The sequence below is a fragment of the Leopardus geoffroyi genome, chromosome C3 (assembly GCF_018350155.1).
Source record: "Leopardus geoffroyi isolate Oge1 chromosome C3, O.geoffroyi_Oge1_pat1.0, whole genome shotgun sequence".
NCBI classification, from domain to species: Eukaryota; Metazoa; Chordata; class Mammalia; order Carnivora; family Felidae; genus Leopardus; species Leopardus geoffroyi.
In genome coordinates this window covers 147358383-147385520 of record NC_059338.1, presented here as the reverse complement: position 1 = coordinate 147385520, position 27138 = coordinate 147358383, and the positions used below count along the sequence as shown (strand labels likewise).

The 27138-nt window shown below is 39.6% G+C and overlaps 2 protein-coding genes across 2 annotated transcripts; both read left to right on the top strand.

Annotated features, from left to right (window-relative positions):
- The first annotated feature begins 15381 nt into the window (after window positions 1–15381).
- On the top strand, window positions 15382–24823 carry MRPL15 (mitochondrial ribosomal protein L15). Its single transcript, XM_045455306.1, has 5 exons — window positions 15382–15578; window positions 16467–16621; window positions 17220–17385; window positions 22462–22585; window positions 23546–24823. Exons 1-5 carry the CDS (start codon window positions 15471–15473, stop codon window positions 23881–23883), a joined length of 891 nt encoding a protein of 296 aa, XP_045311262.1. The 5' UTR covers window positions 15382–15470; the 3' UTR covers window positions 23884–24823.
- LOC123586281 (cytochrome b-c1 complex subunit 10-like) lies at window positions 21293–22532 on the top strand. The gene has a single exon (XM_045455310.1). The coding sequence runs from the start codon at window positions 21639–21641 to the stop codon at window positions 21807–21809; it is 171 nt and encodes a 56-aa protein (XP_045311266.1). The 5' UTR covers window positions 21293–21638; the 3' UTR covers window positions 21810–22532.
- Window positions 24824–27138: the final 2315 nt, after the last annotated feature.

Genomic DNA, 27138 nt, shown 5'->3' with positions numbered 1-27138 from the left:
CCCTCCTCCTTTAAACTTCACCTGAAAAGGAAAACACTCAATTGTGTGGATCCACAATTTATGACTGACGAATATTAACACTGTACTGATTTAAGCACAAGATTGGATGGCCCCTTTTCTGCACGGTGGCTCAAATTATATCACTTTGTGTATCCGGGAGGCGACAAGAGGCAGAAACGCTTAAAACCAAAATGCCTTGACCTTCAGAAGTTAGCAATTCAGTGGAGAAACTTAAAGGATCTATACAATCTTTACAGAGTAGCACCTAAGGTAGGGAAGGAAGCTGGTGAACAAAAGGGTTTCAAAAACCCACTCCACTTTAATTCACATGGTAACCAGAATGCTGAAGGGTTGGGGATCTTACTGGTACTGTTTTTATGACTCGTATCTTGGATTGGAGTGCTGAGAATTCAAAAATGTTAAGTTGGTGCTCACTTATTGAAAATGATAATGTGACTCATTTCACATAGGAGTATACGTGTTTACGTCAGGCTTTTAAGTATTTGGTTGTGATCTAAATAGAGAAAAACTTTAGTTCTTACTGTGACCACAACATATTCCCTAGTATGTGACTTTTTCTATGATGTAATATGTATAGTTCCCTGGGGCACCAATCCGTTCTAACGATTAACTTCCAACAATGCAGAGTTGAACTGCTCAATTTCGTGTATTTCAGTCACCTGCCCCTCCCTCCCTATCCAAATGCTACTATTCCTGCAAGATTCTCCCAAGTCATACATCCTCTAAAGAACCTTAATGTTCTAATTAATTGATCTCTCTTTTCCTCCCGTAAGGGAATGAAAGAATTATAGTGGAAAAAAGACAAAATTATAGTTATTTTCAGAATTAACAGAAAATAGGGAAAACTTAATAAGAGTAGTTACAAGAAAATTTAGCAATATAGCTGATTACTAAATCAATATACAAAAATGAGTGGTTTTTCCGTCTACAAACAATACCTGGTTAGAATATCTAATGGAAGACAAAATATTTGCAATAGAAGTTGTTTAAAAAAATGTATTCAAGCAAAATTTAACAAGAATGTATCAGACCTATATCAGAAAAAGCATGAAGGCACCAAGGTACGAGAGCAAATAATTGGATAGGAAGATGCACTGTTATAAGGTTATTAATTTGCTCAGAGTTACTAACACAATGTACTTCCAATTAAAATCCCAATAGTTTATACTTTGATAACAATTATTTTTGAATATCCCAATCAAATTTTCTAATTTCATAAAATAATTCTAAAATTCATGCGCGTGGGAGAATAGACATGCAGGAAAATCCAGGAATATAAAAAAAGAAATATGGCAATTTGAGGTACCAACCCTACCATACATGTGACATTGAAGGGGGTCAGAATTCATGCCCCAAATTCTGCCATTTGGCAATATTGATCATTTTGCCTTAAGGCCGCTGAGAAACAATAGATGGAGAAAGAAGCCATCTTGGGGTTTCCTTTAAGAACAGAAACTCTAAGGGGCGCCTGGGTGGCTCAGTCAAGCATCCAACTGCGGCTGAGGTCATGATCTCACAGTTTGTGGGTTCAAGCCCCGCGTCGGACTCTGTGCTGACAGCTCAGAGCCTGGAGCCTGTTTCAGATCCTTTGTCTCCCTCTCTCTCTGCCCCTACCCTGTTCACACTCTGTCTCTGTCTCAAGAATAAATAAACATTAAGAAAAAAAAGAACAGGACGGTCATAAATCTCCTCTCCTGGGGGGAGGTTTATGGCCACAAAGAAGACAGAGAAAGCTGGCACCAAAGTGCTATTTCACAAACTTTGCTAAATAACTTTTATCTTTCATTACTTCCCCCACAAATTTACCTTCCCATAATTTACAAACCCTAGAAGCTCAAAACCCTTTTTGTTTGTCTTATCATTTCTCCATAAATTTATTTCCCTTTCTTCAAATGGTACATAAGCCTCTATGTCTGACTACCTCTTTAGAGTTGTGTGTTATTTTTTTCTCCTTACGTAATCTCAAGGACCAAGGTAGGTCTCAAAATCATGACCCCAAGATCAAGATCACATGTTCCACAGACAGAGCCAGCAAGGTGCTCCAACTCTTTAGAGTTTTTGTGTCATTTCTGTGAGGTCCCCAACACAGGCATATGAAATAACCCTTTTTCTCCTATTTTCTCCTACTAATCCGTTTTTTTTGTCAATTCAGCTTGCCAGGCTGCAGGTACTGAACCTAAGAGAGTAGAAGAAAAAGTGTTTTCCCTGCCCATCAATATCACCTAGAATTACATTGGCTACAAGAGTAAATTACCAATGTAAGAAAGTACAAGTAGATCGGATCCTTTACTGAATTGCCTTAGTTGAGTCAATTTAGTTGTAAAATGGAATGAAAACTGCAAGAAAAAAAGAAACATAAGAGAAATAGGTATATGTTAAGGGTGACATTTCAAATCAATAGAAAAATGAGTTTTTCGGTAAATGATAGCAGAATAACTGGCTACCTTTGAGAGAAAATTCAGATGGCTTCTCCATTATTCCTCCCACCAAATTGTAGGCAATATCCAGAAGAGAAAATCCAAATGACTAATACAAGGAAGTGCCCCACTTTTCAAATTATTAAAGAAAGACAAATTAAAACAATTTACTACTTTAGACTTGTGTTACTGGAAAGAACAGAACCATGTTAAATTGCACACACTGGTAAAGAAAAAATGGAATAAAGCTGCAGAACAGTTGGGAAAGATCTAGTGAAGTTGCAGATGTGCAATGTGAGAAAATCAGTAACAAGAAACCTCACTAAAACAGAGTGGGGAGGTTTGGGCAGGGGGAGCTCTACCCTACCATGCCTAGTCAGTTGCAGACCCAACAGGAAGAGATAGACTTGACCTTACTTGGGCTTCATTTTGCCGGTGGCTACTACTCTGCTACTTCAGCTTGAGCAAGAGCCACTTTCCTCCCTCCACCTCTCCACCCCCCAGGCAACTCAACCAATGAGAAGGCACCAGATGTCAAATTCCCAATGTACTCAAATGCACTTTTAGTTTATAGCAACCTTCCCAACGTACCCCTTTTCTCCTTAAAAGAAAAAAAGAATAATATTACCTCTCCTTTGTTCCCCGGACTTACCTTTGGTTTTGCCACAGTGTCTTTGTCCCAGGTTATAATTCGCTTTTATTCCTGAACAAACCCATCTTTTGCTGGTAAAATAACCAGCAGTTTTTTACTTTTTAACGTTAACAGCAACTATGACCTGACAACTCTGCTCTGGGGCATACCTTGGAAACCCTCACATATATGTGCACAGAGAGACTTATAGGAATGTTAAAAGCATCACTTTGTAAGGTGAAAAACCAAGAGTTACCTAAACACTCATTGACAGGAAATGGATGAATTCATGGTTATATTCATACGATATTATAAAAAGGTGACAATGTATGAATGGTGGATAAATACAGCAACATGAGCAGATTTCAAAAATAATGCTGAAATTTTTAAAATATTTATTTATTTGGGGGGGCGGGGAGGGGCAGAGAGAGAGAGAAATCCCAAGCTCTGTCTGCACAGAGCCTGATGCAGGGCTCGATTCCATGAACCATGAGATCATGACCTGAGCTGAAATCAAGAGTTGGGCGCTTAACCAACTGAGCCACCCAGGTGCCCCAAAAACAACACTGAATTTTTTGAAAACAAACAAAAAAAAAATGAAATTTTGTAAGAAGTTTAAAAGCACATTAAGATACCATATATTGTTTCTTTCAAGAGACCTGATCATTTTCTAGCACTTCTTTCGCTCAGCATCACTATTTAGAGATCCATCCGTATTGTATCAACTGTTCACTTTTTAAATTGCTAAGTAGCATCCCACGACACACCGTTGTTATCTGTTCACCTGCTGAAGAACATTTGAGTTGTTTCAAGTTTGGGGCTATTACAAAGAAGCTGCTATTACCAACCGTGTACAAGTTTTCTTGTGAACATATGCTCCCATTTCTCTAGGAGTGGGACTGCTCAATCATGTAGAAGGTGAAGACTTAACTCTTCAAAAACCTGGTAAAATATTCTCTAAAATAGTTATTTTATATATCTGATCACATCTTTTGTCCATGTTTTAACTGGGTTGTCTCAATATTATTATGTTGTAAGAATTACACAAATACTTAGGGACAAATACTGTGCCAGAGACATGTTTTAAAAACACTTCTCTGTGCCTGGGTGGCGCAGTCGGTTAAGCGTCCGACTTCAGCCAGGTCACGATCTCGCGGTCCGTGAGCTCGAGCCCCGCGTCAGGCTCTGGGCTGATGGCTCAGAGCCTGGAGCCTGCTTCTGATTCTGTGTCTCCCTCTCTCTCTGCCCCTCCCCTGTTCATGCTCTGTCTCTCCCTGTCCCAAAAATAAATAAACGTTGAAAAAAAAAATTAAAAAAAATAAAAAAAATAAAAATAAAAAAATAAAAAAATAAAAAAAATAAAAACACTTCTCCCAGGGGCACCTGTATGGGTCGGTCAGTTAAGCATCTGACACTTGATTTTGGCTCAGGTCATGATTTCACGGTTCATGACACTGGTTCACTGACAGTGTGGAGCCTCCTTGGGATTCTCTCTTTCCCTCTCTTTCTCTGCCCCTCCCTTGGTCTCTCTCTCTCAAAATAAATAAACATTAAAAAAATACTTTCTCCCAATCTGTGGCTGAACTTCTCATTTTCTTATATGCCTTTTAAAGACTAAAATTTTTAGTTTTCATGAAGTCAAATTTATCAATTTTTCTTTTATAGTTTATGCCTTTTAGTTTAGTTTATGCTTTAAGAAATTTTTGCCTAACCCAACATCACTAACATTTTCTCATATGTTTTCTTCCAGAAGATTTATACTTTTAGCTATTATATTTAGGAGATTTATTATGATCCATCTTGAACTATATTTTCATAAGGTATGAAAGAACGATTGAGATTTTTTTTGCATATGGCTGATTGTCCATCGAAAAGATTATAATTTCCTCTTTGCTTTATTTTCCCCAGTATCTCCTCCGTTTCATTTTAAATGATTTCTATTAAGTCTTTGTTTGTTGCTCTTTTTCTACAGTGTATAACTTGCTGGTAATTTTACCCATACCATTTTCTTCTCAGACATTATATTTTTCACCTCTAGACATTTATTTGTAGTTTTGTTTGTTTGTTGTCTTTTGGATTAGCAAAATTTTTAACTGTGGTGAAACACATAACCTAAAATTTACCATCTTAACCATTTATAAGTGTACAGTTCAGTAGGGTTGAGTATATTTACATTGCTGGGCAATAGATATTTTTTTAACATCTGTGTCTTCTTAAAATGCTCATCGGTCCTCTATCTTGAACATATGAACTATATTTATTCTGTTTAAACACTCTTGCCAATTGTTTCTATCATCTCTGTAACTTCTGGATCTACTTTAAAAAAATTTTTTTAATGTTTATTTATTTTTGAGACAGAGAGAGAGCATGAGCGGAGGAGGGGGAGAGAGAGGGAGACCCAGAATCCGAAGCAGGATCCAGGCTCTGAGCTGTTGGCACAGAGCCCGATGTGGGGCTTGAATTCACGAGCTGTGAGATCATGACCTGAGCCGAAGTCAGACTCTCAACAGACTGAGCCACCCAGGCGCCCCTGGATCTACTTTGATTTTTTATTTCATTTCTTTCTTGCCTCTTTGCATATAGGTAATTTTTTCTTTTACAATATGCTAAATATTGTGGGTTTTATTTTCGTTATTTTGTTAGTTGTTGGAGTTTCTGAATTTTTTTCCTAAAATATTTTCGGCCTTTGTTTGGGAATGCAGTTAAGTCACTTGTTAAGTTGGTCTATTTGAGGCTTGCATTTTTGCTTTGCGAGGCGGGTCCACTACAGCCTTTACTGAAGGGCTAATTTGGTCCCAGCCCTTATGCAGTAACATTTTGAGAATGTCCTTGTGTTAGGAATTTTTTTTTTTTTTTTTTTTTTTGGCTAGTGGTAAGATAAAGTATTCCTAGCCCTGTGTGAACTCTGGTAAAGCTTCTGCTTGCATCTTTCATCATGGCCGTTCACTGGCCTTGAGTGTTTTCTTCACACACATGTGCTGACTAATATGCACATTTGGAGCTTTTCCTGTGCAGCTTTCTCTTCTCTTGAACTTGATCCCATAAATGCTAGTAGGCTTTCCCGGTACAGACTCTGTCTCTTCACCTCTGGGAGACTAGAGGGCTCTGTTTGGGTACTTCCTCCCTGGATGTAGCCTGGAAATTCGCTCCACGCCATCAGTTGGAACAATAATATAACTCAAAATTTTTGTTTCATTTCTCTCAGAGAAGTGCCTGTTGTCTAATATCCACCAGCCATTATGCTGTATATTTTGTCTGGTTGCTTAGTTGTGTGTGGTGGGAGGATAAATCTTGTTATTTTTAAATATTATTAGTCAGTTCTTGCCCCATCATTGCCAGAAGCCAAAAATCTCAAAATATTATATGTTGATAATGGATATATAGAGATAGAGTAAAAGTACAAAGAAATGCATAGGAAGGATAAATTCTAAGTTCAGAATAGTGACTACTTCTGGGGAAGTTGGGAGAAATAGGAATATGGTTAGGTATAAAAAGAGACTTACAACTATAAATATACTATTTTATTTCACAAGGTAGGTGGTGGGCACATAGGTGTTCAGCTTATTGTTAGTTGTATTTAACATTGGTCTTGAAATATCTCACCATAGAAAGATTTCAAATAGGACAAAGGGTTAAGTGGTTGTTGTTTGTTTGTTTGTTTGTTTGTTTTTGACAAAGAAACCATAAAAATGCTAGAAGAAAGAACATATATGTCTTAGTGGCATTTATAACCTTGATTGAACATTTTACTCTTTCTGCAAATGTATGTGTAATATATAAGAAATAGTCTTGAAATTAAATAATCTGCCATAAAAAAAAAAAAACACCGAGCCAGTCTTGTGCCCATTTATTTGATTTTTGCTCTATAATGCTGATGTGGAGAATATACATATTTCCAGACTGTTCTTGACTTCCAGAATAGTTTAAGGCAGTGAGACTGAAGCTGAGCAAATTGCAATCCTGAGTAGGGAGAATTAGGTAGTATTCTGTGGGCTCATTCTTCCAGCTCTGTAGAATAGTAGGAAATCATTTCCTGAGTCTTAGGATTGGATAACCAGCAAGACTTGGAAAGGCTCACCAAACCATCTTGTTTCTATTTTACATCTACCAGAGGGACCACACCTAGCAACACTATGGCACTGTATGGTTGTAGGAGAACTCTTGCTACTACTCGTCTATACCTTTCCCTTTTATAAACTTTCCTTTGTGAACATGAAGGACTCTATAGGTGGTGGGTTTTGTTTTTTTTTTTCAAATATTTCTGATTCTCTGTCCTCCAGGACATGGTAGGATTGCACTTCCCAGATTTTAAGTGAGGTCATGTCAGTAGGTCCGGTCAATAAATTGTAGGTAGAAGAGCCATGTGTCACTTTCAGACTAGAGATTTCCATTCCTGGTGTGAGAGCCCCCCAGAATCCTCTTTCCATCTGTCATAGCAACCTGCAGGTTTCATGATATGGCTGCTTTCTCATCCTGGGTCCTAGGATTAGAAAGATAAGGAATAGAGTTCCCAGCTCATCTTCACTGGGCTTATAATGTAATCAAGAAATAAACCTTTTCTTAGAAAATGCTGAAAAAATCTTTTGTGTCCTTTGGTTCAAATGTCCCTTCAGAGAGGCAATATTTGACCATTCAGTCTAAAAGACAACACAAATATCAGTTATTCCCTAACAAAATCCCCTAATTGTCTCCATGGTACTCCTTATTCTGAGAAATAGTTTTATTTGTACTTATTTATTGTATTTCACCCCCCCCCCCCCCGCAAAAGAAATAACCCAGAAAATTCCATAAGAAGACTTGCCTAGAGTGCTTGGGTGGTTCAGTTGGTTAAGCACCCAACTCTCGATTTTGCATCAGGTCATGATCTCACAGTCATGAGATCAAGCCTTGCATCAGGCTTCACAGAGTGTGGAGCTTGCTCAGGGCGCTCTCTGCCCCTCCCCCACTTAAATACATAAACTTAAAAAAAAAAAAAAAGACTTATTTCATTCACTGAATGAAATTGAATCAGATCAGCCTGATTCTCATAGGCCATGGTAAGAAGTTTGCATTTTACTCAGGAGCAATGTGAAGTCACTGAAGGGTAATGACATTCTGACTTTTTGGAAAATGGATTGGAAGGGCACAAGAGTGGAAGTGAAAATAGTCATCAGTAGACTGCAGCATTGTTCTAGGCAAGATGGTGGTGGTTTGAACCAGCATTATGTTTACAGGTAAAAGTGATAGGTGTTGTTGATGGATGAAATAGGGAAAGAGGGGCATTAAGAATGACTCTTAGGTTTTGGCTTTAATAACTAGGGAAACAGAGGTGCCATTTATTGACAAGGAGAATATAAGGGAAGAGGAATTTGGGGAAGATTGTGGTAGAGTGTTGGAAATCTAGAATCCCCTTTTGATGATGTTTAGACATCTTAGTCAAGATATCAATTAAGGAGCTGGATACATACAAGTTGAACTCCAATTTGGGATACAGATATAAATCTGAGAATCTATAAACCATTTAAGATCACCTTGAGAGAATATCTGAATAGAAAAAACAAATTTCAACATTTAGAGAGCAGATAGTTTAAGACAACTCGGTAAAAGTGAGTGAGATCAACCAGGATGGAAGAAGAAAACCAGAAATGTGGGTGGTCCAGAAACTACACAAAGTATTTCAAGGACAAAGTGAGCAACTGCCTTGAATGATGCAAAGCACTCCTTTAAAAGAACAGAGAATTTCCATTTTTTTCAGCTTTATTGAGGTATAATATACAAAAATTGTACACATGTAATGTATACACTTTAATGGGTTTGGATAGAAGCTTAGACCTGTGCTACTACCACCACGACCATGGTAATAAGAAAACCCATCACCAGGGTGCCTGGCTGGCTCGGCTGCAGGAGCATTGTGACTCTTGATCTTGTGGTTGTGAATTTGAGCCCCATGTTGGGTGTAGAGATTACTTGAATAAATAAGTAAACTTGAAAAGAATATCCATCACATCCAAAAAATTTCCTTTGTCCCCTGGCTTTTTGTTTGTGGTAAGAATATTTAACATAAGATTTACCCTCTTAACAAGTGCGTAATACCACACTGTTAACAACAGAGTGTTGAATGTTGTAGATCTCCAGAACATACTCATCCTGGAAAACTGAGACTTTATACCCATCAAACAACTCTCCCATCTCAACTCCTATCAAACTCACTCCGATCTCCTGGCAACCACCAATCTATTTTCTGCTTATTTGACCATTTTAGATACATTATAGAGGAGGAATCATGCAGTATTTGTCCTTCTGTGACTGATTTATTTCACTTAACATAATGTCTTCCGAGTCCATCCATCTTGTCAAAAATGATAGCATTTCCTTAATTTTTAAGTTTGAATAATATCTAATTATATGTATAGCCCACATAGTCTAAAAATTTTGAATATAATTGACACACAATGTTACATTAGTTTCAATATCCCACATTTTCTATATCCATTTGTTTTACATTGGATATTTGGGCAATTTCCAGATCTTGGCTATTGTGAATAGTGCTGCAATAAACATAGGAGATATCTCTTCGAGATCCTGATTCCAATTCTTTTGGGTATATACCCAAAAGTGGAATTGCTGGATCATATGGCAGTTCTGTTTTTAATTCTTTAAAGAATCTGTATACTGTCTTCCAAAGTGCCTGCGCCATTTTACATTCCCATGAACAGGAACAGCGTACAGGGTTCCAATTTCGTCACATCCCTACTGATACTTATTATCTTTTGTTTTGTTTTGTTTTGGCAATAGTCATTCTAACATTTGTGAGGCAATACCTCATTGTGGTTTTGATTTGCATTTCTTACCAGAATTGGCAACATGGAGGTTATTCGTAGGAAAACATAGGATTAAAGAAGAGGAAATAGAGATAGCCTACCTAGAACTCTTTTGAGGAGTTTTGCTATGAGAGCAAGCAGAAAGATGGATACAGGTGAAGGCATGTGGAGGGATGATGGGATAAAGAAAAGTTGTATAGTTTTTTTTTAATCAATGCTAGTCATGCGTTTTTATACGCTCATGAGACCACCTGGCATGAGGAGAGATTGATGATGCTGATGTGGGAAAGATAGAGGATATTCAAAACAACAAAATCCTTAAGCAGGTAGGAGGCATGGAAGTCCAGATCACAGTTGGAAAGACTGACCATTAGCAGGAGGAAGCCACTTCCTTGTCTTTAACAGGATATAGAGAATACATGCAATGATGGGAAGGATTGTACATTTAATGGTGGGATGTGGGAAAATGCCTGAGCTCATGAGTTCTTTTTGTAAAGTAGAAAGGAAAATCATTGGCTGAGAAAGAAGATACAAAGTAGTCATTGTGGAGAGTGAAAAAGTAAGTATTCTGGGAGACTGGAATAGGATGACCAATTTGGGGTCTGTGATCTTGAATTTAAATTTTTTTTGTTTTTTTTTTTATTAACGTTTATTTATTTTTGAGACAGAGAGAGACAGAGCATGAACGGGGGAAGGTCAGAGAGAGAGGAAGACACGAATCCGAAACAGGCTCCAGGCTCTGAGCTGTCAGCACAGAGCCCGATGTGGGGCTCGAACTCACAGACTATGAGATCATGACCTGAGCCGAAGTTGGACGCTCAACCGACTGAGCCTCCCAGGCGCCCCTGTGATCTTGAATTTAAAGAAAGCTTGTTAGCCTGACAGCTAGTTCTTTATGGGCAGGAAAGAGAAACACTGAAAATTGCTCTAGAGAGAGAGAGCAGATACAGTAATTGTTGTAGCTTCTTATTTATATCCATGACAATGTTAAAAAAAAAAAAAATATATATATATATATATATATATATGGCTAAAAGATGTTGTAAGTAGAAGGGGCCAAAAAGTGTGAGAGGTTAGATGAGTCAATGCCTTCATCTTACACAGAGTGAGGAGTTTCTGTATGCTTTTGACAATTGACAATTCAAGAGATAGATATTTAAAGTACTCACATTATTTGAATTACAGTTACCATAGAGAAAACTAAAATACTAGGAAATAGTTTAAATTATCTAAATCTTCATCTATCTTAAGACAAGTGAATATACAATGTCAAAAATTAATAAAACAATTAGTGGTAGAGATAGTTTAATTTATAAATATAGAGGTACTCACCTGATGAAATAAAAACGAAAGTTAAAAGTTGATTGCCTATGGAAAACTGTTTCTCATGAGACTCTTCTGTACTATTTGATTTTTCTCCAAACAAATGAATGCATTACTATACTTTAATAAAATTAAAACAAAAACTATTCAAGTATAAATGAAGACCTATAAGTCAGGGCCAACCTTTGATAAAACTAGGTAGGTTTTATCAGGGTGACATTTATTTCCATCCCCTTCCCATGCCCTCTTGGTATTGTTTTTTCCCAGTATCAAAGGGATTTACTGCTCTCCTGCACCTGGGCTCCTCCTCTTTTCACTAAGGAAACTCTCATCTCTAGTTGTTTTCCAATTCTCAACTTTGATAAACAAAATAAGCCTGTTCTTGGTTGCACTCTAAAAATGACTTGTTCTTGGGTCACAGAAAAAGTCAGTAATAATCTAATAACGGAAATTCTTTTCCTCTTGTTCCCATCCCTGCCGAAATATTCTTTAATGTGTGATCTCATTTAGGAGGAGAGTTTATGTGCATGTTTTTGTTTTGTTGCTTTTTAATCTCAGAAACAGAGGGGTAAGTTGATTAGCCTCTTCCTAGTGTATTTTATTATGGTTCATGTAAACTGCCTTATTTGATAAAATTATCCCTTTATTTTCACGTCCCCAACTCTCATTCTCTACCCACTTTGAGAATTTTCATTAAAAAAAAAATTTTTTTAATGTTTGTTTTTGAGAGAAAGAGAGAACGAGCAAGGGAGGAGCAGAGAGAGGGAGACACAGAATTTGAAGCAGGCTCCACACTCTGAGCTGTCAGCACAGAGTCTGACACGGGGCTGTAACTCACTAACTGCGAGATCATGACCTGAGCTGAAGTCAGATGCTTAACCGACTGAGCTACCCCGCACCCCGAGAATTTTCATTTTAAATGAGTTCAAAGGAATTAATCTATGTTGATGGACCGTTAGGGTCCTTGGATAAGTGGCAAAAGATTATTTAGGAATGTGTGAGAAAGAGGACTTCACAAGGAATTTCAAATTATACCACCTTTACAGGATTCATTTCATTCTTTTTATATAATGATGCAGTAGTCATTATTAACTGGGACTGGAATCAGGATGGACCTTAAGCAGTCACTGAAATGTTTTCTTTTTATGAAGACTTTTTTTTTTTTTTTAATTTTTTTTTCAATGTTTATTTATTTTTGGGACAGAGAGAGACAGAGCATGAACGGGGGAGGGGCAGAGAGAGAGGGAGACACAGAATCAGAAACAGGCTCCAGGCTCTGAGCCATCAGCCCAGAGTCCGACGCGGGGCTCGAACTCACGGACCGCAAGATCGTGACCTGGCTGAAGTCAGACGCTTAACCGACTGCGCCACCCAGGCGCCCCAAGACTTTTTTTTTTTTAAAGTTTATTTATTTATTTTGAGAGACAGTACGCAAGCAGGGGAGGAGCAAAGGGAGAGAGAATCCCAAGCAGGCTCCTCACTGCCAGCACAGGGGCCAACATGGGGCTTGAACTCATGAACCACGAGATCAGGACCTGAGCCAAAATCAAGAGTCGGAGGCTTGACTGACTGAGCCACCCACACCCCCCTGAAATATTTTATTACAAAGTCTTCTCAATGATTTAAACAGGGTATAGGGCAACACCTCAATCTTGTGGGTGTTTAATATATATTACTGCAATGCCCCAATCATGTGGGTGCTGAAAAATACTATCATACAATAATGATGATGTAAACCTTACACAGGCTTAAGGATTAATGACCTATTTATTACACAACCTTAATTTACATTTTCACAACACGATGATACTCATCAAATTGAGAGTTTTATATGCTTCCTCAACATGTTGGATATGGGATAAACAAACATATAGCCCACAATTTACGACAATTATTTCCACTGTTATTAACTAATGTGCCCCAATAACATTATATCACCTACACGACTAAAAACATCTACTTCCAGGAAGTACAGCACACTGTTTTATATTTCCTGTATCTCATTTATTCAATAAAAATTATCATATGTTTAGGGGCGCCTGGGTGGCGCAGTCGGTTAAGCGTCCGACTTCACCCAGGTCACGATCTCGCGGTCCGTGAGTTTGAGCCCCGCGTCAGGCTCTGGGCTGATAGCTCCGAGCCTGGAGCCTGTTTCCGATTCTGTGTCTCCCACTCTCTCTCTGTCCCTCCCCCGTTCATGCTCTGTCTCTCTCTGTCCCAAAAATAAATAAACGTTAAAAAAAAAATTAAAAAAAAAAAAAAATTATCATATGTTTAAAAATGTTATTAGTATTAACACTCACCCAGAAATTCACTACTTAATTCAAGCAACGATTTTCTAGGTAGAGAAAAAAAAAGTTGTGAATCTTTCTGCAGTATATTTTGCAATTTTCTTCCCAGAAGTATGAAATTTCTAACAAAAAGATGATGAAATATATCGAATTGAAACCCTTAAAGTCAGGAACTAGTTTCTATTGTTTTCTGTATTTTCTTTTGTACTTCCAAATAGAGTATTTCATATTGTTTTAGAGAGCTCATAGTTGTATTTTTCTTCTATTTGTGCTGTTAGGTCTACAAGAGACCTACTTTTTTTTTTTTTTTTTTTTTGACTTTTTAAAAAACACTCAATTTTGGGGCTCCTGACTGGCTCAGTTGGTGGAGCAAGCGATTCTTGATCTCCAGGGCGTGGATTTGAGCCCCACTGGGTGTAGGGATTACTTAAAAATAAAGACTTCAGGGGTGCCTGGGGGGCTCAGTCAGCTGACCATCAAACTCTTGATTCCATCTCAGGTCATCTCAGGGTTGAGTTGGAGCCCTGCAGTAGGCTCTATGCTGACAGTGTGCAGCCTGCTTGGGATTCTCTCTCTCCTCTCTCAGCCTCTCCTTCACCGGCTCGTGTGCTTGCTCACTCTCTCTCTCTCAAAAGAAGTAAATAAACATAAGAAAAAAAAGATGATCTTAAAAGGAAATCTTAAAAAAGAAATAAAATCTTAAAAAAAAAACAAACCCTCAATTTTGACAAATTTCCTGTTGTAGATTTCAAAAAAACCTGGAAGCAAGATCCTATTTGATTTCATCTTTGTATATTTCTCAGTAACAAGTTAGTTAGTGACGTGCTCATAAATATGCTTAAAGAAATGGATGCATCTTCCTTCTTTTATATTTCATTCAAAATAACTTCAGAAAGGTTTTGTCAAACATAGAAGTAGTTCGCCTCCCCAAATTTCTCAACTTCACTACTGTATAACTAATAGCAACCAGGAAGAACAACTCCACAGCAAGACAGTGAAATGTAAAAAGAATAAAACAAAAGGAGGGAACATGGTCTTTGACATTACATCCCCTCAAGGCAAAAATAGGGAAGTTGCTATTTTTTGAATGAAAATAACCTTATGTATTTTGTGCTGCAGATACTCAATTTTATATGATAAAAAATACTACTTTGTAAGGAGGTAGTAGAAGTTTGAATCCTGGCTCTGCTTTTTATCGTGAGACCTTGGTCCAGCTACTCGACCTTGCCAAGCCTTACCTTCTTGGTCTGTAAAAAATAAAAACATCTCTACGACTGGTTGTTTAGATAAACCGAATAAGGCTGACTTAACACGTGCCTGACACATAACCAAGCGCTAACATCATTAAACAATAAGCGAAATTAGTTATCTCAGTTAGCAGCTCAGGCACAGCAATGTAGTGTAGATACACCGGGATGAGAACGCATAGTTCGAGTCTTACTCACAGGTCGGTACGAGCCAGGCATTTTAAGAGCTGGACCCCGGGTATTATTTTTGTCTCTCACCGCGTGTAGCCAGGCGAAGCTCAAAGCTAAGGCTTAGCGCTCCCGTTACTTTGGTCTGGGCTCCACGCGGAGCTCGGGGAAGACACTGTCTCCTTCCTAGAGGCCAAGACACGACAAAACGTGCCAGGCCAAACACGGACTCCCAAGATTCCCTAACGCATGGCGTTTTCAATGCGCGCTTTTCTAAAGCCGGGGAAAACGTCGTAGGCTCAGGGACGAGGTCAAGGCACGGTCTCCCAAACTACGCTCACACCCCCAGCGAACTAAAACCCAGAAAACGAGGTAGAGCAGCAAAGACTAAGTTGCAAAACTTCGGACGCTACCAGGGCTCTCTCCCAGACACCGGCGAGCCCAGCGGCCGAGAGCGCAGCAGTTCCTGCGGTACGACAGGGGCGGGACCGCGGCCGTAAAGCAGCGCCCGGAGACCACGTGGGCTCCGAGGCGACCCCGGGCGCCCTTGGAGGGCCTTGGCTGTGCGGGTCATGGCCGGTCCCCTGCAGGGCGGTGGGACAGGGGCTCTGGACCTGCTCCGGGCCCTTCCACGTGTGAGCTTGGCAAACCTAAAGCCGAATCCAGGCTCCAGGAAACCGGTAAATGGCTGGTGGCGGTGCGAGGACGCGCAGGGGGAAGGGGCGATGGAAGCGGCCTGTCCCTCGCCATCGTTCTCCCGCACTCTTTGCGGAGGGTGTTGGGATAAACGTAGGGTTGCCGAGCCCTTGTTCTCAACTGCACGGAGAACCCAATTCGTAACACGGTCCCAATTCGTAATAAGGTTCATATGGTAAAGCGTGATTCTGTAATTACGGCGGAGGCGTGAAGTCGCAGGAGCCACAAAATGATGGCCTCGTTCAGAGTTGGATTTAAGATGAGCTACTTTCCCGTTAACTTTATTTTCGTGGGAAAGATTTGAATTGATTACGGTAGTTGTCTTTTCTGCAAATCACTGAATACAGCTAGAAAAGCTGTCAGTTGACATACTGTCATTTATTTAACTTTAAAAATATTTTGTTTCCACCCAGCGTGGGGTTGGAACTCACAACCCGGCACTGAGCGCCAACACACTATTATTTAAAGAATCGGTTCGTTTTCACGAAGTGACAGGAAGTTAATTTGGGAAAAAAATACTTTCTTTACAAATTAAGGTTTAAATAATACACATGGGTAACGATTATGTGTTTACACTTAATTACAAAATAAGTGTTCTTAAATACCGTGTAAACCTTGTTTGTTGTGGATGTTTGACTCTAGGATTTTTTTCATTTCCAGCCTATCCTAGAGTCCTTACCTCCATTCCGTTCTTGGAAGTTTTCCTTTGAAACACAATTTGGACTTTGGTTACAAGAATTCACTACATTTACAGAGGCAAGGATGCTAACTTAAAAGCGGAGGTTAGAGCAGTTAGAACAGAGCTTGGCACATAGTGTTAGCTGTTAGTACTGGTTGATTGGATAAATGAATGGCGTTTCTTTTCCTTGTAGGAAAGACGGCGAAGAGGTCAGAGAAGAGGTCGAAAATGTGGCAGAGGCCATAAGGGAGAGCGGCAGAGAGGAACCCGGCCCAGATTGGGTTTTGAGGGAGGCCAGACTCCATTTTACATTCGAATTCCAAAATATGGGTTTAATGAAGGTCATAGGTAAGGTTGCTTTGCTTTTTAAGGTAAAAATCCCGAATTTTCACTGACAGTCACCAAAAAAAAAAACAAAACAAAAAAAAAAACAATTGCTTGGTAGAAATTTAAATTCACTTTGAGGTAAACTTTTATTGCTGTTTCTCTGAATCATTTTTGGTAATGAAATTTGGCCTGGATTAGGAGGGGAAAAAAGCCCGGACTTGATGCTCAGACCTGGCAAAGGAGATGGTAATATCAGCTCTTGTGGTTGGTTAGAGGCTTAGCAATAATGTATATAAAAACCTGGGTAGTCACCCAATAAGTGACAACTCCTCTTGTTACTTTGAGCTCCGTTAATGCATAAGTCACATTTGACAAATTTGTTTAAATGAGTGAAGTAAATGCTTAGAGAGGCAAATTATTTTTAGTGAAATGAAGTTCTGGTTCTGTTTCATTGCCAAAAAGCAAGCGATATTATGTGATTTTGTTGCACTCAGGATGGTTTTATTTTTGTTAAATCATGTAAATCGAGGGAGGAAAATAGAGGACAAAGCTTTGAGTTGATCGGAAGAACTTCCGGGAAGAGCCGTTTGAGTGTTCCAATTGTTACTTTGTTTTGTAGCTTCAGACGCCAGTATCAGCCTTTGAGTCTGAATAGATTGCAGTATCTTATTGATTTGGGTCGAGTGGATCCTACTCAACCTATTGACTTAACTCAGCTTGTCAATGGGAGAGGTGTGACCATCCAGCCACTTAAAAGGGATTATGGTGTCCAGCTGGTGGAGGAGGTAAGTCTGGATGAGATTTGTTGGTGTCACCTAGACGGCTATTTCTGATTACCATATAATCAACACTCTGCCTTTTTAATTTTTATTTCTTTAATTAATTTAAAATTTTTTGAGAGAGCAAGTGAGCGAGGGGCAGAGAGAGAGGGAGAGAGAGAGAGAGACAGAGAGAGTGAGAGTGAGTGTGTGCAGAGCCTGGAGCAGGGCTCAAACTTACCCGGAGTGGGGCTTGATGTCACCTGAAGCCGGGCTCGGACTCACGAACAGTGAGATCATGACCTGAGCTGAAGTCAGCCCAGGTGCCCCAATTTTTCTTTCTTTCTTTCTTTCTTTTTTTTTAAATGGTTATTTATTTTGAGAGAGAGAGGGCAGGAGAGGGGCAGAGAGAGGGGGAGATGGAATCCCACGCAGGCCCCCCACTGTCAACGAAGAGCCCAATGCTGGGCTCTTGAACCCATGAACCTCGAGATCACGACCTGAGCTGAAATCAAGAGTTGGACACTTAACTGGCTGAGCCACCCAGGCACCCCCCCCCCCCAATTTTTATTTCTTTTGAGTTATCATATAACCATTACATTGTGTTATACTCAGTTGTAGTTTGAGGAAGTTGGCATGGCCTTTGTACTTGGTTCTGGGGTGCTCTGCTGTGTATCGATTCAGCTGGCTCTCTCCCTTTGATTCTCTGCTCAAAATGTCATATCTGGGAGATCTTTTCTGACATCCTTTTATAAAAGAATACTCACAACTCCTCCCTCCCCCCCCCCATACTCTTGTCTGCTTTACCCTGTGCAAAGTATTTTTCTTTGAATGTATAAACACCTGACCTTTATTACCAAGTAATGCATTTATTTTTTCATACTCTTCTTCACACTATAATGTAAATTCTGTGTCTAAATGTAATGACAGGTACTTTAGTTCATTGCTATATTTTCAGTATTGGAAATACTGGCTGATAATAGTTTTATGGAGACAAGGAATGAATCAAATCCAATTCTTTTTTTTTTTTCTCATTTTTTCAATATGTATTCATTTTAAAAAAAAAAAAAATTTTTTTTTTAACGTTTATTTATTTTTGAGGAAGGGAGAGACAGAGCATGAACGGGGAGGGTCAGAGAGAGAGGGAGACACAGAATCTGAAACAGGCTCCAGGCTCTGAGTGGTCAGCACAGAGCCCGATGCGGGGCTCGAACTCACGGAGTGCGAGATCATGACCTGAGCTGAAGTCGGATGCCCAACCGACTGAGCCACCCAGGCGCCCCAAATATGTATTCATTTTTGAGGGGGGTGGTGAGGGGCAGAGAGAAGGAGACAGAGGATCTGAAGCAGGCTCGGTGCTAACAGCAGGGAGCCTGATGTGGGGCTTGAACTCACGAACTGTGAGATCATGACCTGAGCTGAAGTCAGATGCTCAGTCGACTGAGCCACCCAGGCACCCAGAATCAAGTCTAATTCTAACTGCAGCAAAACCTTTTTCTATTTATAGAAATTGGCTAAGAGTTTCATAAGCAGTTAAATTTCTTTATTAATACTTTTGTTTCTTGTAGGTCAATAATACAGCTATGTAAGTGACTTAGTGTCCACTAGAGGGAGGCATGTGTTTATGGAAAAATCTTTTAGGTTCCTTTGAAAAAATGAACCTTGTGGATAAAAGTTTTCCAAATAAAATGATTTGAAAATAAAATACAAAATACTCAGTTAAGCCTCAGTATTCTATTCTGGGTATATAAGGGAATATACATATAAATTAATATGGAAAAATCTGTGACCTTGTCAGCCAGTAAACAGCACATTCCAACAGCTTTCAGGCATGTATCTATATTAACTAGGAAAATAATCCTGAAAACTACACCAGGGCAACAGCTGAGTAGGTACAGTTACAGTCATTTGTAGCTGTAAATTGGTTGACCTTTTCTGGATTTTAGATTTGCAATAAATAATGGTAATAATTAATCCATAGCACAAAATTACCAATTTCAGAATATATGTTTTCAAGGAATAACAAAAAAAGAAACTTAACTGATATAAAGACATTCCTAAAAATAGTATTTATAATACTGAAAACACCAGAATTAACTCTAATGCCCAAGAAAAGGAAATAGTTGGACAATTTGGAATAGTAATTAAAATTCACAAATAATATGGCAAGACTTTATTTGTTTATTTATTTATTTAAATTTATTTGTTTTTGAGAGAGAGACAGAATCTGAAGCAGGCTCCAGGCCCTGAGCTGTAAGCACAGAGCCTGACATGGGACTTGAACTCGTGAACTGTGAGATCATGACCTGAGCTGAAGTTGGACGCTTAACTGACTGAGCCACCCAGGCGCCCCAAGACCTTATTTTATTGAGTCAGAGGTGCCATTGATTAATAAAATGCAGACCAGTATCATAGATGGAAAAAAATGTGAGAATATGCATCTTATTTGGTGGAATATTTGTCTTACTTGATGGAATGGGTGGAATCTTTTTTTTTTTTTTAATTTTTTTTTTTAATTTTTTTTTTTTCAACGTTTATTTATTTTTGGGACAGAGAGAGACAGAGCGTGAACGGGGGAGGGGCAGAGAGAGAGAGGGGAGACACAGAATCGGAAACAGGCTCCAGGCTCCGAGCCATCAGCCCAGAGCCCGACGCGGGGCTCGAACTCACGGACCGCGAGATCGTGACCTGGCTGAAGTCGGACGCTTAACCGACTGCGCCACCCAGGCGCCCCTAATTTTTTTTTTTTTAAATGTTTATTTATTTTTGAGACAGAGAGAGACAGAGCATGAATGGGGGAGGGGCAGAGAGAGAGGGAGACACAGAATCGGAAGCAGGCTCCAGGCTCTGAGCCATCAGCCCAGAGCCTGACGCGGGGCTCGAACTCACGAACCGTGAGATCGTGACCTGAGCTGAAGTCGGACGCTCAACCGACCGAGCCACCCAGGCGCCCCGGAATCTATTTTTTTTAATGTTTATTTATTTTGAGAGAGAGGCAGAGCAAGTGTGAGTGGGGAAGGGACACAGAGGGAGAGAGAGAATCCCAAACCGGTTCTTCACTGACAGAGCAGGGCTCAATCCCACAGACGAGCCCTGGGATCCCATGATCCCATGTGAGATCATGACCTGAGCCAAAACCAAGAGTCAGACACTTAACTGACTGAACCACCCAGGCACCCCAAAGGAGTGTTTTTGAAGTACATTAAAGCTTCATAATTAATAAAAGGAACTTGATTGGGAGCCAGCCTGATTCAACCACACCAAAATAGCAAAAAAAAATTCTATTACCACAAAATAGTAATACTACCATCTTTTAATTCAGAATCTGTTTTGAAATTAGAGTAAAATGTAGTACAGCCTAATTAAAATGACCAAAACCAGAACTTTAGGAAGTTCAAGTCTACCTTTTTTAGCGTTGATTATTCTAGGGAAAAGTTCTTACTTTTTTTGTCCTTTTAGAGGCTGTGATAAAATCAGTAGTAAAAGCAGAATGAATCTTTTGTCTAAGAGGCAGCTGATCCCTCCAAGATCAGATATTGTCAGAATTTTAAAAATTAATTAACTAATTAATTAATTTTTTAGGTTTATTTATTTATTGAGAGAGAGATGGGGGCAGAGGGGCAGAGAGCATGAGAATCCCAAGCAGGCTCTGCGTTGTTAGCACAGAGCCCGATGTGGAGCTCGAACCCATGAACTGGGAGATCATGACCTGAGCCAAAATCAAGAGTCAGACATTTAGGGGCTCCTGGGTGGCTCAGTCGGTTGAGCGTCTGACCTCGGCTCAGGTCATGACCTCATGGCTCGTGAGTTCGAGCCCCGCATCGGGCTCTGTGCTGACAGCTCAGAGCCTGGAGCCTGTTTCCGATTCTGTGTCTCCCTCTCTCTCTCTGCCCCTAACCCACTTGCATTCTGTCTCTGTCTCTCTCAAAAATAAATAAACATTAAAAAAAAAAAAAGTCATTTAACTGACGGAGCCACCCAGGTGCTCCAGATTTTTTTTTTTTAAGATTTTATTTTTTAATCTACACACAACAGGGGGCTCAGATATAGCCCCAAGATGAAGAGTTGCATGCTCTACTGACTGAGCCAGCCAGGCCCCTCTGTTGTCAGATTTTTATTTTTCCACTGGTTCCAGCCCACTCATCCCATCATTAAAAATTTCTTGGCCTCTTGCTGACTTAGGGATAAAGAAGAGAAATTTCTATCCATCTCAGTGTGGTAGAATGTTGTGTGTAAGAACACAAATACAGGCGTCACCCTGAGCTGTGGCCCGCACTGCGATGCTGGGCACGTTCCTGGGCCTGTGCTACCACGAGCTGGCCACAGCCTGGATTCCTACAGCAGGCATGTGGGGCACTGTGGGCACGGTAGGGCTGGTATGGGCCATGGGCTGCCAGCTGATTCTGGGCTGGGTGCCCTATACTGATGGCAAGTTTAAGAAGGATGATTAGGTAAACTGACCCTTCTTGGATCCCTCTGATGTCTGCTGGTATTGCCTCCTTCCATGTTAGCTCCTGCTGTAGCTGGAACAGCCCCTGCCCTCAGGAAAGGCCCCAGGGATATCTACAGCATGACTTAGGACTCCATGTTTGTGAAAATGGCTTTCATGTTTGGATACACACAGCATTAAACCTTGCTCTGAAAAAGAACAAAACAAAACACGTGCTGTGACTGGACTCCCTGGGTTAGAATCCTAGCTGTGTGATCTTGACAAGTTGCTTAACCTCTGTGTGCTTTGTGTCCCCATCTATGAAGTTGGTGTAGCAATAATTTTGTCATGGGGTTGTCGGGATTAAACAGTCCACTATTAATGAAATACCGGGAATGGATGCTTGTGTTGCTGTCTACTAAATATGTAGGATGAAAACGTAGTCGTCCTTGCTTACGGAGAATGAAAGTTGGTAAAACAAGATAGCCTAAACAAACGTAAAAGAAATGAATGTTGTTTGGTAGGACCTGGAAGCAGAGGTATTTAGAGTTGGAATTACTGTAACATTGTAGGCATTTTGGAGGAGAAAACACAGTGTAAAAAACTTGCCATAATTTTATACTCTACTGTTAACCGAGCTACCTACAAACAGACTTTGCTTTGCCATGTCACAGGGTGCTGACACCTTTAAGGCGAAAGTTAATATTGAAGTACAGTTGGCTTCAGAACTAGCCATCGCTGCAATCGAAAAAAATGGTGGTGTCGTCACTACGGCCTTCTATGATCCAAGAAGCCTGGGTAAGATGTCCTGCAGTCCCTTTTTTCTCCCTCTTCATCTCCTACTGGCTGCCGTGTGAGGATTTAAAAGGCCTCATGGCCCTCTGACTTGTGGTTCGGACACCTCAGTCTTCTGTTTTAGGGTTTCCTGTTAGTGGTGTGGCTTCTAGTATTCCGCAGTTACTATGTCATGAGCAGGTTTTTTGTTTTTAAAAAAATTTTTTTTTTTTTCAACGTTTATTTATTTTTTTGGGACAGAGAGAGACAGAGCATGAACGGGGGAGGGGCAGAGAGAGAGGGAGACACAGAATCGGAAACAGGCTCCAGGCTCTGAGCCATCAGCCCAGAGCCTGACGCGGGGCTCGAACTCATGGACTGCGAGATCATGACCTGGCTGAAGTCGGACATTTAACCGACTGCGCCACCCAGGCGCCCCAGGTTTTTTGTTTTTAAACATGGGACTTACATATGATATTATATACCATGTTTAGAAATTCACTCATTGTTGGTAACCCAGAGGTAACTTTGATTTTCAAGATCCAAATTTTGGAAAGTGAAGTATTTCCATTTGCTTACTTAAGACAAGTCTTTTTAATAATAATAATAATAATAATAATAATAATAATAAAAAGTTCTTGGAAGTTCCCATCTTGGTAGTAGTTAAAAATTAATAATCAAAAGAAGGGCACCTGGGTGGCTCAGTCAGTTGAGTGTCTGGCTTCTGCTTGGGTCATGATCTCACAGTTCGTGAGTTCGAGCCCCGCATTGGGTTCTCTGCTATCAGCACAAGAGCCTGCTTCGGATCCTCTGTTCCCCTCTCTCTTTCTGCCCCTCCCCCACTTGCCCTCTTTCTCTGTCTTTCAAAAATAAACATTAAGCACATTGACAATTAAAATCAAAAATAAACATTAAGCACGTTAATAATTAAAATCATATACGTATAGCCGCTATTTGTATCTTTTTTATTTAAAACCTTTTCAGACATTCTGTGCAAACCTGTTCCATTCTTTCTGCGTGGACAACCCATTCCCAAACGAATGCTTCCGCCCGAGGCACTGGTACCGTATTATACAGATGCAAAGAATCGTGGTTACCTGGCGGATCCTGCCAAATTTCCTGAAGCAAGACTTGAACTTGCCAAGAAGTATGGCTATATTTTACCTGATATCACTAAAGATGAACTCTTCAAAATGCTTAGTACTCGAAAGGATCCAAGGCAGATTTTCTTTGGTCTTGCTCCTGGATGGGTGGTGAATATGGCAGATAAGAAAATCCTAAAACCTACAGATGAGAATCTCCTTAAGTATTACAGCTCATGAATTCCTTCCAAGAAAGCAGAGTTGTAAAAGAGTTCTGGAAGAAAAGAGACTGAAACATGTATATTTCTCATCATCTTTTCTCTAGTTGTAAATTTTCCATGTAGTCCCGTTTCCATTTTTATCTAAAATTAAAATAAAAATGCAGTAAGCAAGGCTGTATAGAGGAACTGAATCTGTGCGGGTTCTTTCTCAGTTAAAGAAACAAACCCCCTGGTTTTCTGCCAAAGGAAGATTATAACTCTTAGGGGAGCGTTCTTTTTTTCATGATCTTTTTGTCCAGGTCTGTGTTATCATTGTTGCAAATCAAAATGAAGGTGCAGCTGGAACGGGATTGATGGGTGGGCCTGTCAAGGCTAAGCAGTTGCTACTGGTTGCCCATCTTCATCAGGGGCCTCAGGAAGCTCTATCCAGTGTCAAGATGGAAAGCTTTCAACTCTGGGTTATTAAGATTTGGGATAGGAGTTTAAGATTTAAGGCTAGTGAATAACTAGTACAATATTTGCTAGCAAAATTGAAATAATTCCAAGCGAATTCATTTTCTCAAGTCATCTGATAAGAGTAGGCAATAATGATTAAGCCCTTAGCCTTTTTCTTGAACAAGGTAAGTGTTCTAACTGATATTTTACTTATTTCATAGATAGTGGAGACCTTTGTTTTTCTTTCATTTTAAATGATTTTTGAAAAATTGTTCAGTAATTATGTAAGCCATAAAAACAGCTGGTATTGTGAAAATTAAACTCAGTTAATGTAAAAGTTTCAGCAATCTGTAAGCTTATTTAGCTTTCCAAAGTTACGTCGTATCTAAACCATACAGAAACGCAATTTGTCCCGCTGCAATTAAATCTAAATAATTCATGATAATTTTTCCACAGCAAGAATAAAGTGATTCCTGGCTGTTCATTTTCTTAAAATAAAAAAATTAAAAACCTAAATGATGCAATATTTTGTTCACTTGTCTACCTTCTGTATTGCTGATCTGAGATTCAGTTTATAAGGTAATTTATGTACCAAGAGTATGTTATTTATTTATTTATTTATTTATTTAAACTTGTTTTATTTTTTATTTTTTTAAATTTGCATCCAAATTAGTTAGCATATAGTGCCACATGATTTCAGGAGTACGTTCCTTAGTGCCCCTTACCCATTTAGCCCATCTCCCTTCCCACAACCCCTCCGGTAATCCTCCGTTTGTTCTCCATATTTATGAGTCTTTTCTGTTTTGTCCCCCTCCCTGTTTTTATATTATTTTTGTTTCCTTTCCCTTATGTTCACCTGTTTTGTCTCTTAAATTCTTTTTGATTGCTGAGTAATACTCCATTGTGTGTCTGTGTGTGTGTGTGTGTGTGTATACACACCATATCTTTCTCCATTCATCCATCGATGGACATTTGGGCTCTTTCCATACTTTGGGTATTGTCAGTAGCGCTGCTATAAACATGGGGGTGCGTGTGCCCCTTCGAAACAGCACACCTGTATCCCATGGATAAATGCCTAGTAGTGCAATTGCTGCATCGTAGGGTAGTTCTATTTTTAGTTTTTTGAGGAACCTCCATACCGGTTTCCAGAATGGCTGCACCAGCTTGCATTCCCACCAACAACGCAAAAGAGATCCTCTTTCTCCGCATCCTTGCCAACATCTGTTGTTGCCCGAGTTGTTAATGTTAGCCATTCTGACAGGTGTGAGGTGGTGTCTCATTGTGGTTTCGATCTGTATTTCCCTGATGATGAGTGATGTTGAGCATTTTTTTCATGTGTCAGTTGGCCATCTGGATGTCTTCTTTGGAGAAGTATCTTCATGTCTTTTGCCCATTTCTTCATTGGATTATTTGTTCTTTTGGGTGTTGAGTTTGACAAGTTCTTTGTAGATTTTGGATACTAACCCTTTATCTGATATATCGTTTGCAGATGTCTCCTTCCATTCTGTCGGTTGCCTTTAGTTTTGCTGATTGTTTCCTTCGCTGTGCAGAAGCTTTTTATTTTGATGAGGTCCCAGTAGTTCATTTTTGCTTTTGTTTCCCTTGCCTCTGGAGACGTGTTGAGTAAGAAGTTGCTGCGGCCAAGATCAAAGAGGTTTTTGCCTGCTTTCTTCTTGAGGATTTTGATGGCTTCCTGTCTTAAATTGAGGTCTTTCATCCATTTTGAGTTTATTTTTGTGTATGGAGTAAGTGGTCCAGGTTCATTCTTTTGTATGTCGCTGTCCAGTTTTCCCAGCACCGCTTGCTGAAGAGACTGTCTTTATTCCGTTGGATATTCTTTCCTGCTTTGTCAAAGATGAGTTGGCCATACGTTTGTGGGTCCATTTCTGGGTTCTCTATTCTGTTCCATTGATCTGAGTGTCTGTTCTTGTGCCAGTATCATACCGTCTTGATGATTACAGCTTTGTAATACATCTTGAAGTCCGGGATTGTGATGCCTCCAGCTTTGGTTTTCTTTTTCAAGATTGCTTTGGCTATTCGGTGTCTTTTCTGGTTCCATACACATTTTAGGATTATTTGTTCTAGCTCTGTGAAGAAGACTGGTGTTATTTTGATAGGGATTGCATTGAATATGTAGATTCTTTTGGGTAGTATTGACATTTTAACAATATTTGTTCTTCCAGTCCATGAGCATGGAATGTTTTTCCATTTTTTTGTGTTTTCTTCAATTTATTTCATAAGCTTTCTGTAGTTTTCAGTGTATAGATTATTCACCTCTTTGGTTAGATTTATTCCTAGGTATTTTCTGATTTTTTTGTGTAACTGTAAATGGGATTGATTCTTGATTTCTCTTTCTGTTGCTTCATTGTTGGTGTATAGGAATGCAACTGATTTCTGTGCATTGATTTTATATCCTGCAACTTTGCTGAATTCATGAATCAATTCTAGCAGTTTTTTTGGTGGAATCTTTTGGGTTTTCCATATAGAGTATCATGTCATCTGAGAAGAGTGAAAGTTTGACCTCCTCCTGGCCAATTTGGATGCCTTTTATTTCTTTGTGTTGTCTGATTGCAGATGCTAAGACTTCCAATACTATGTTGAATAACAGTGGTGAGAGTGGACATCCCTGTCTTGTTCTTGACCTTAGGGGGAAAGCCCTCCATTTTTCCCCATTGAGGATGATATTAGAGTTGGGTCATTCATGTATGGCTTTTATGATCTCGAGGTATGCTCCTTCTATCCCTACTTTCTTGAGGGTTTTTATCAAGAAAGGATGCTGTATATTGTCAAATGCTTTCTCTGCATCTATTGAGAGGATCATATGGTTCTTGTCCTTTCT

Bases quoted from the DNA above. Each gene is read 5' to 3' on its own strand.
- LOC123586281 (XM_045455310.1), top strand. From the start codon at position 21,639: ATGCTGGGCACGTTCCTGGGCCTGTGCTACCACGAGCTGGCCACAGCC.
- MRPL15 (XM_045455306.1), top strand. From the start codon at position 15,471: ATGGCCGGTCCCCTGCAGGGCGGTGGGACAGGGGCTCTGGACCTGCTC. The intron at 15,579-16,466 runs GTAAATGGCTGG...TTTTCCTTGTAG, and splicing joins ATCCAGGCTCCAGGAAACCG to GAAAGACGGCGAAGAGGTCA. The intron at 16,622-17,219 runs GTAAGGTTGCTT...TTTGTTTTGTAG, and splicing joins GGGTTTAATGAAGGTCATAG to CTTCAGACGCCAGTATCAGC.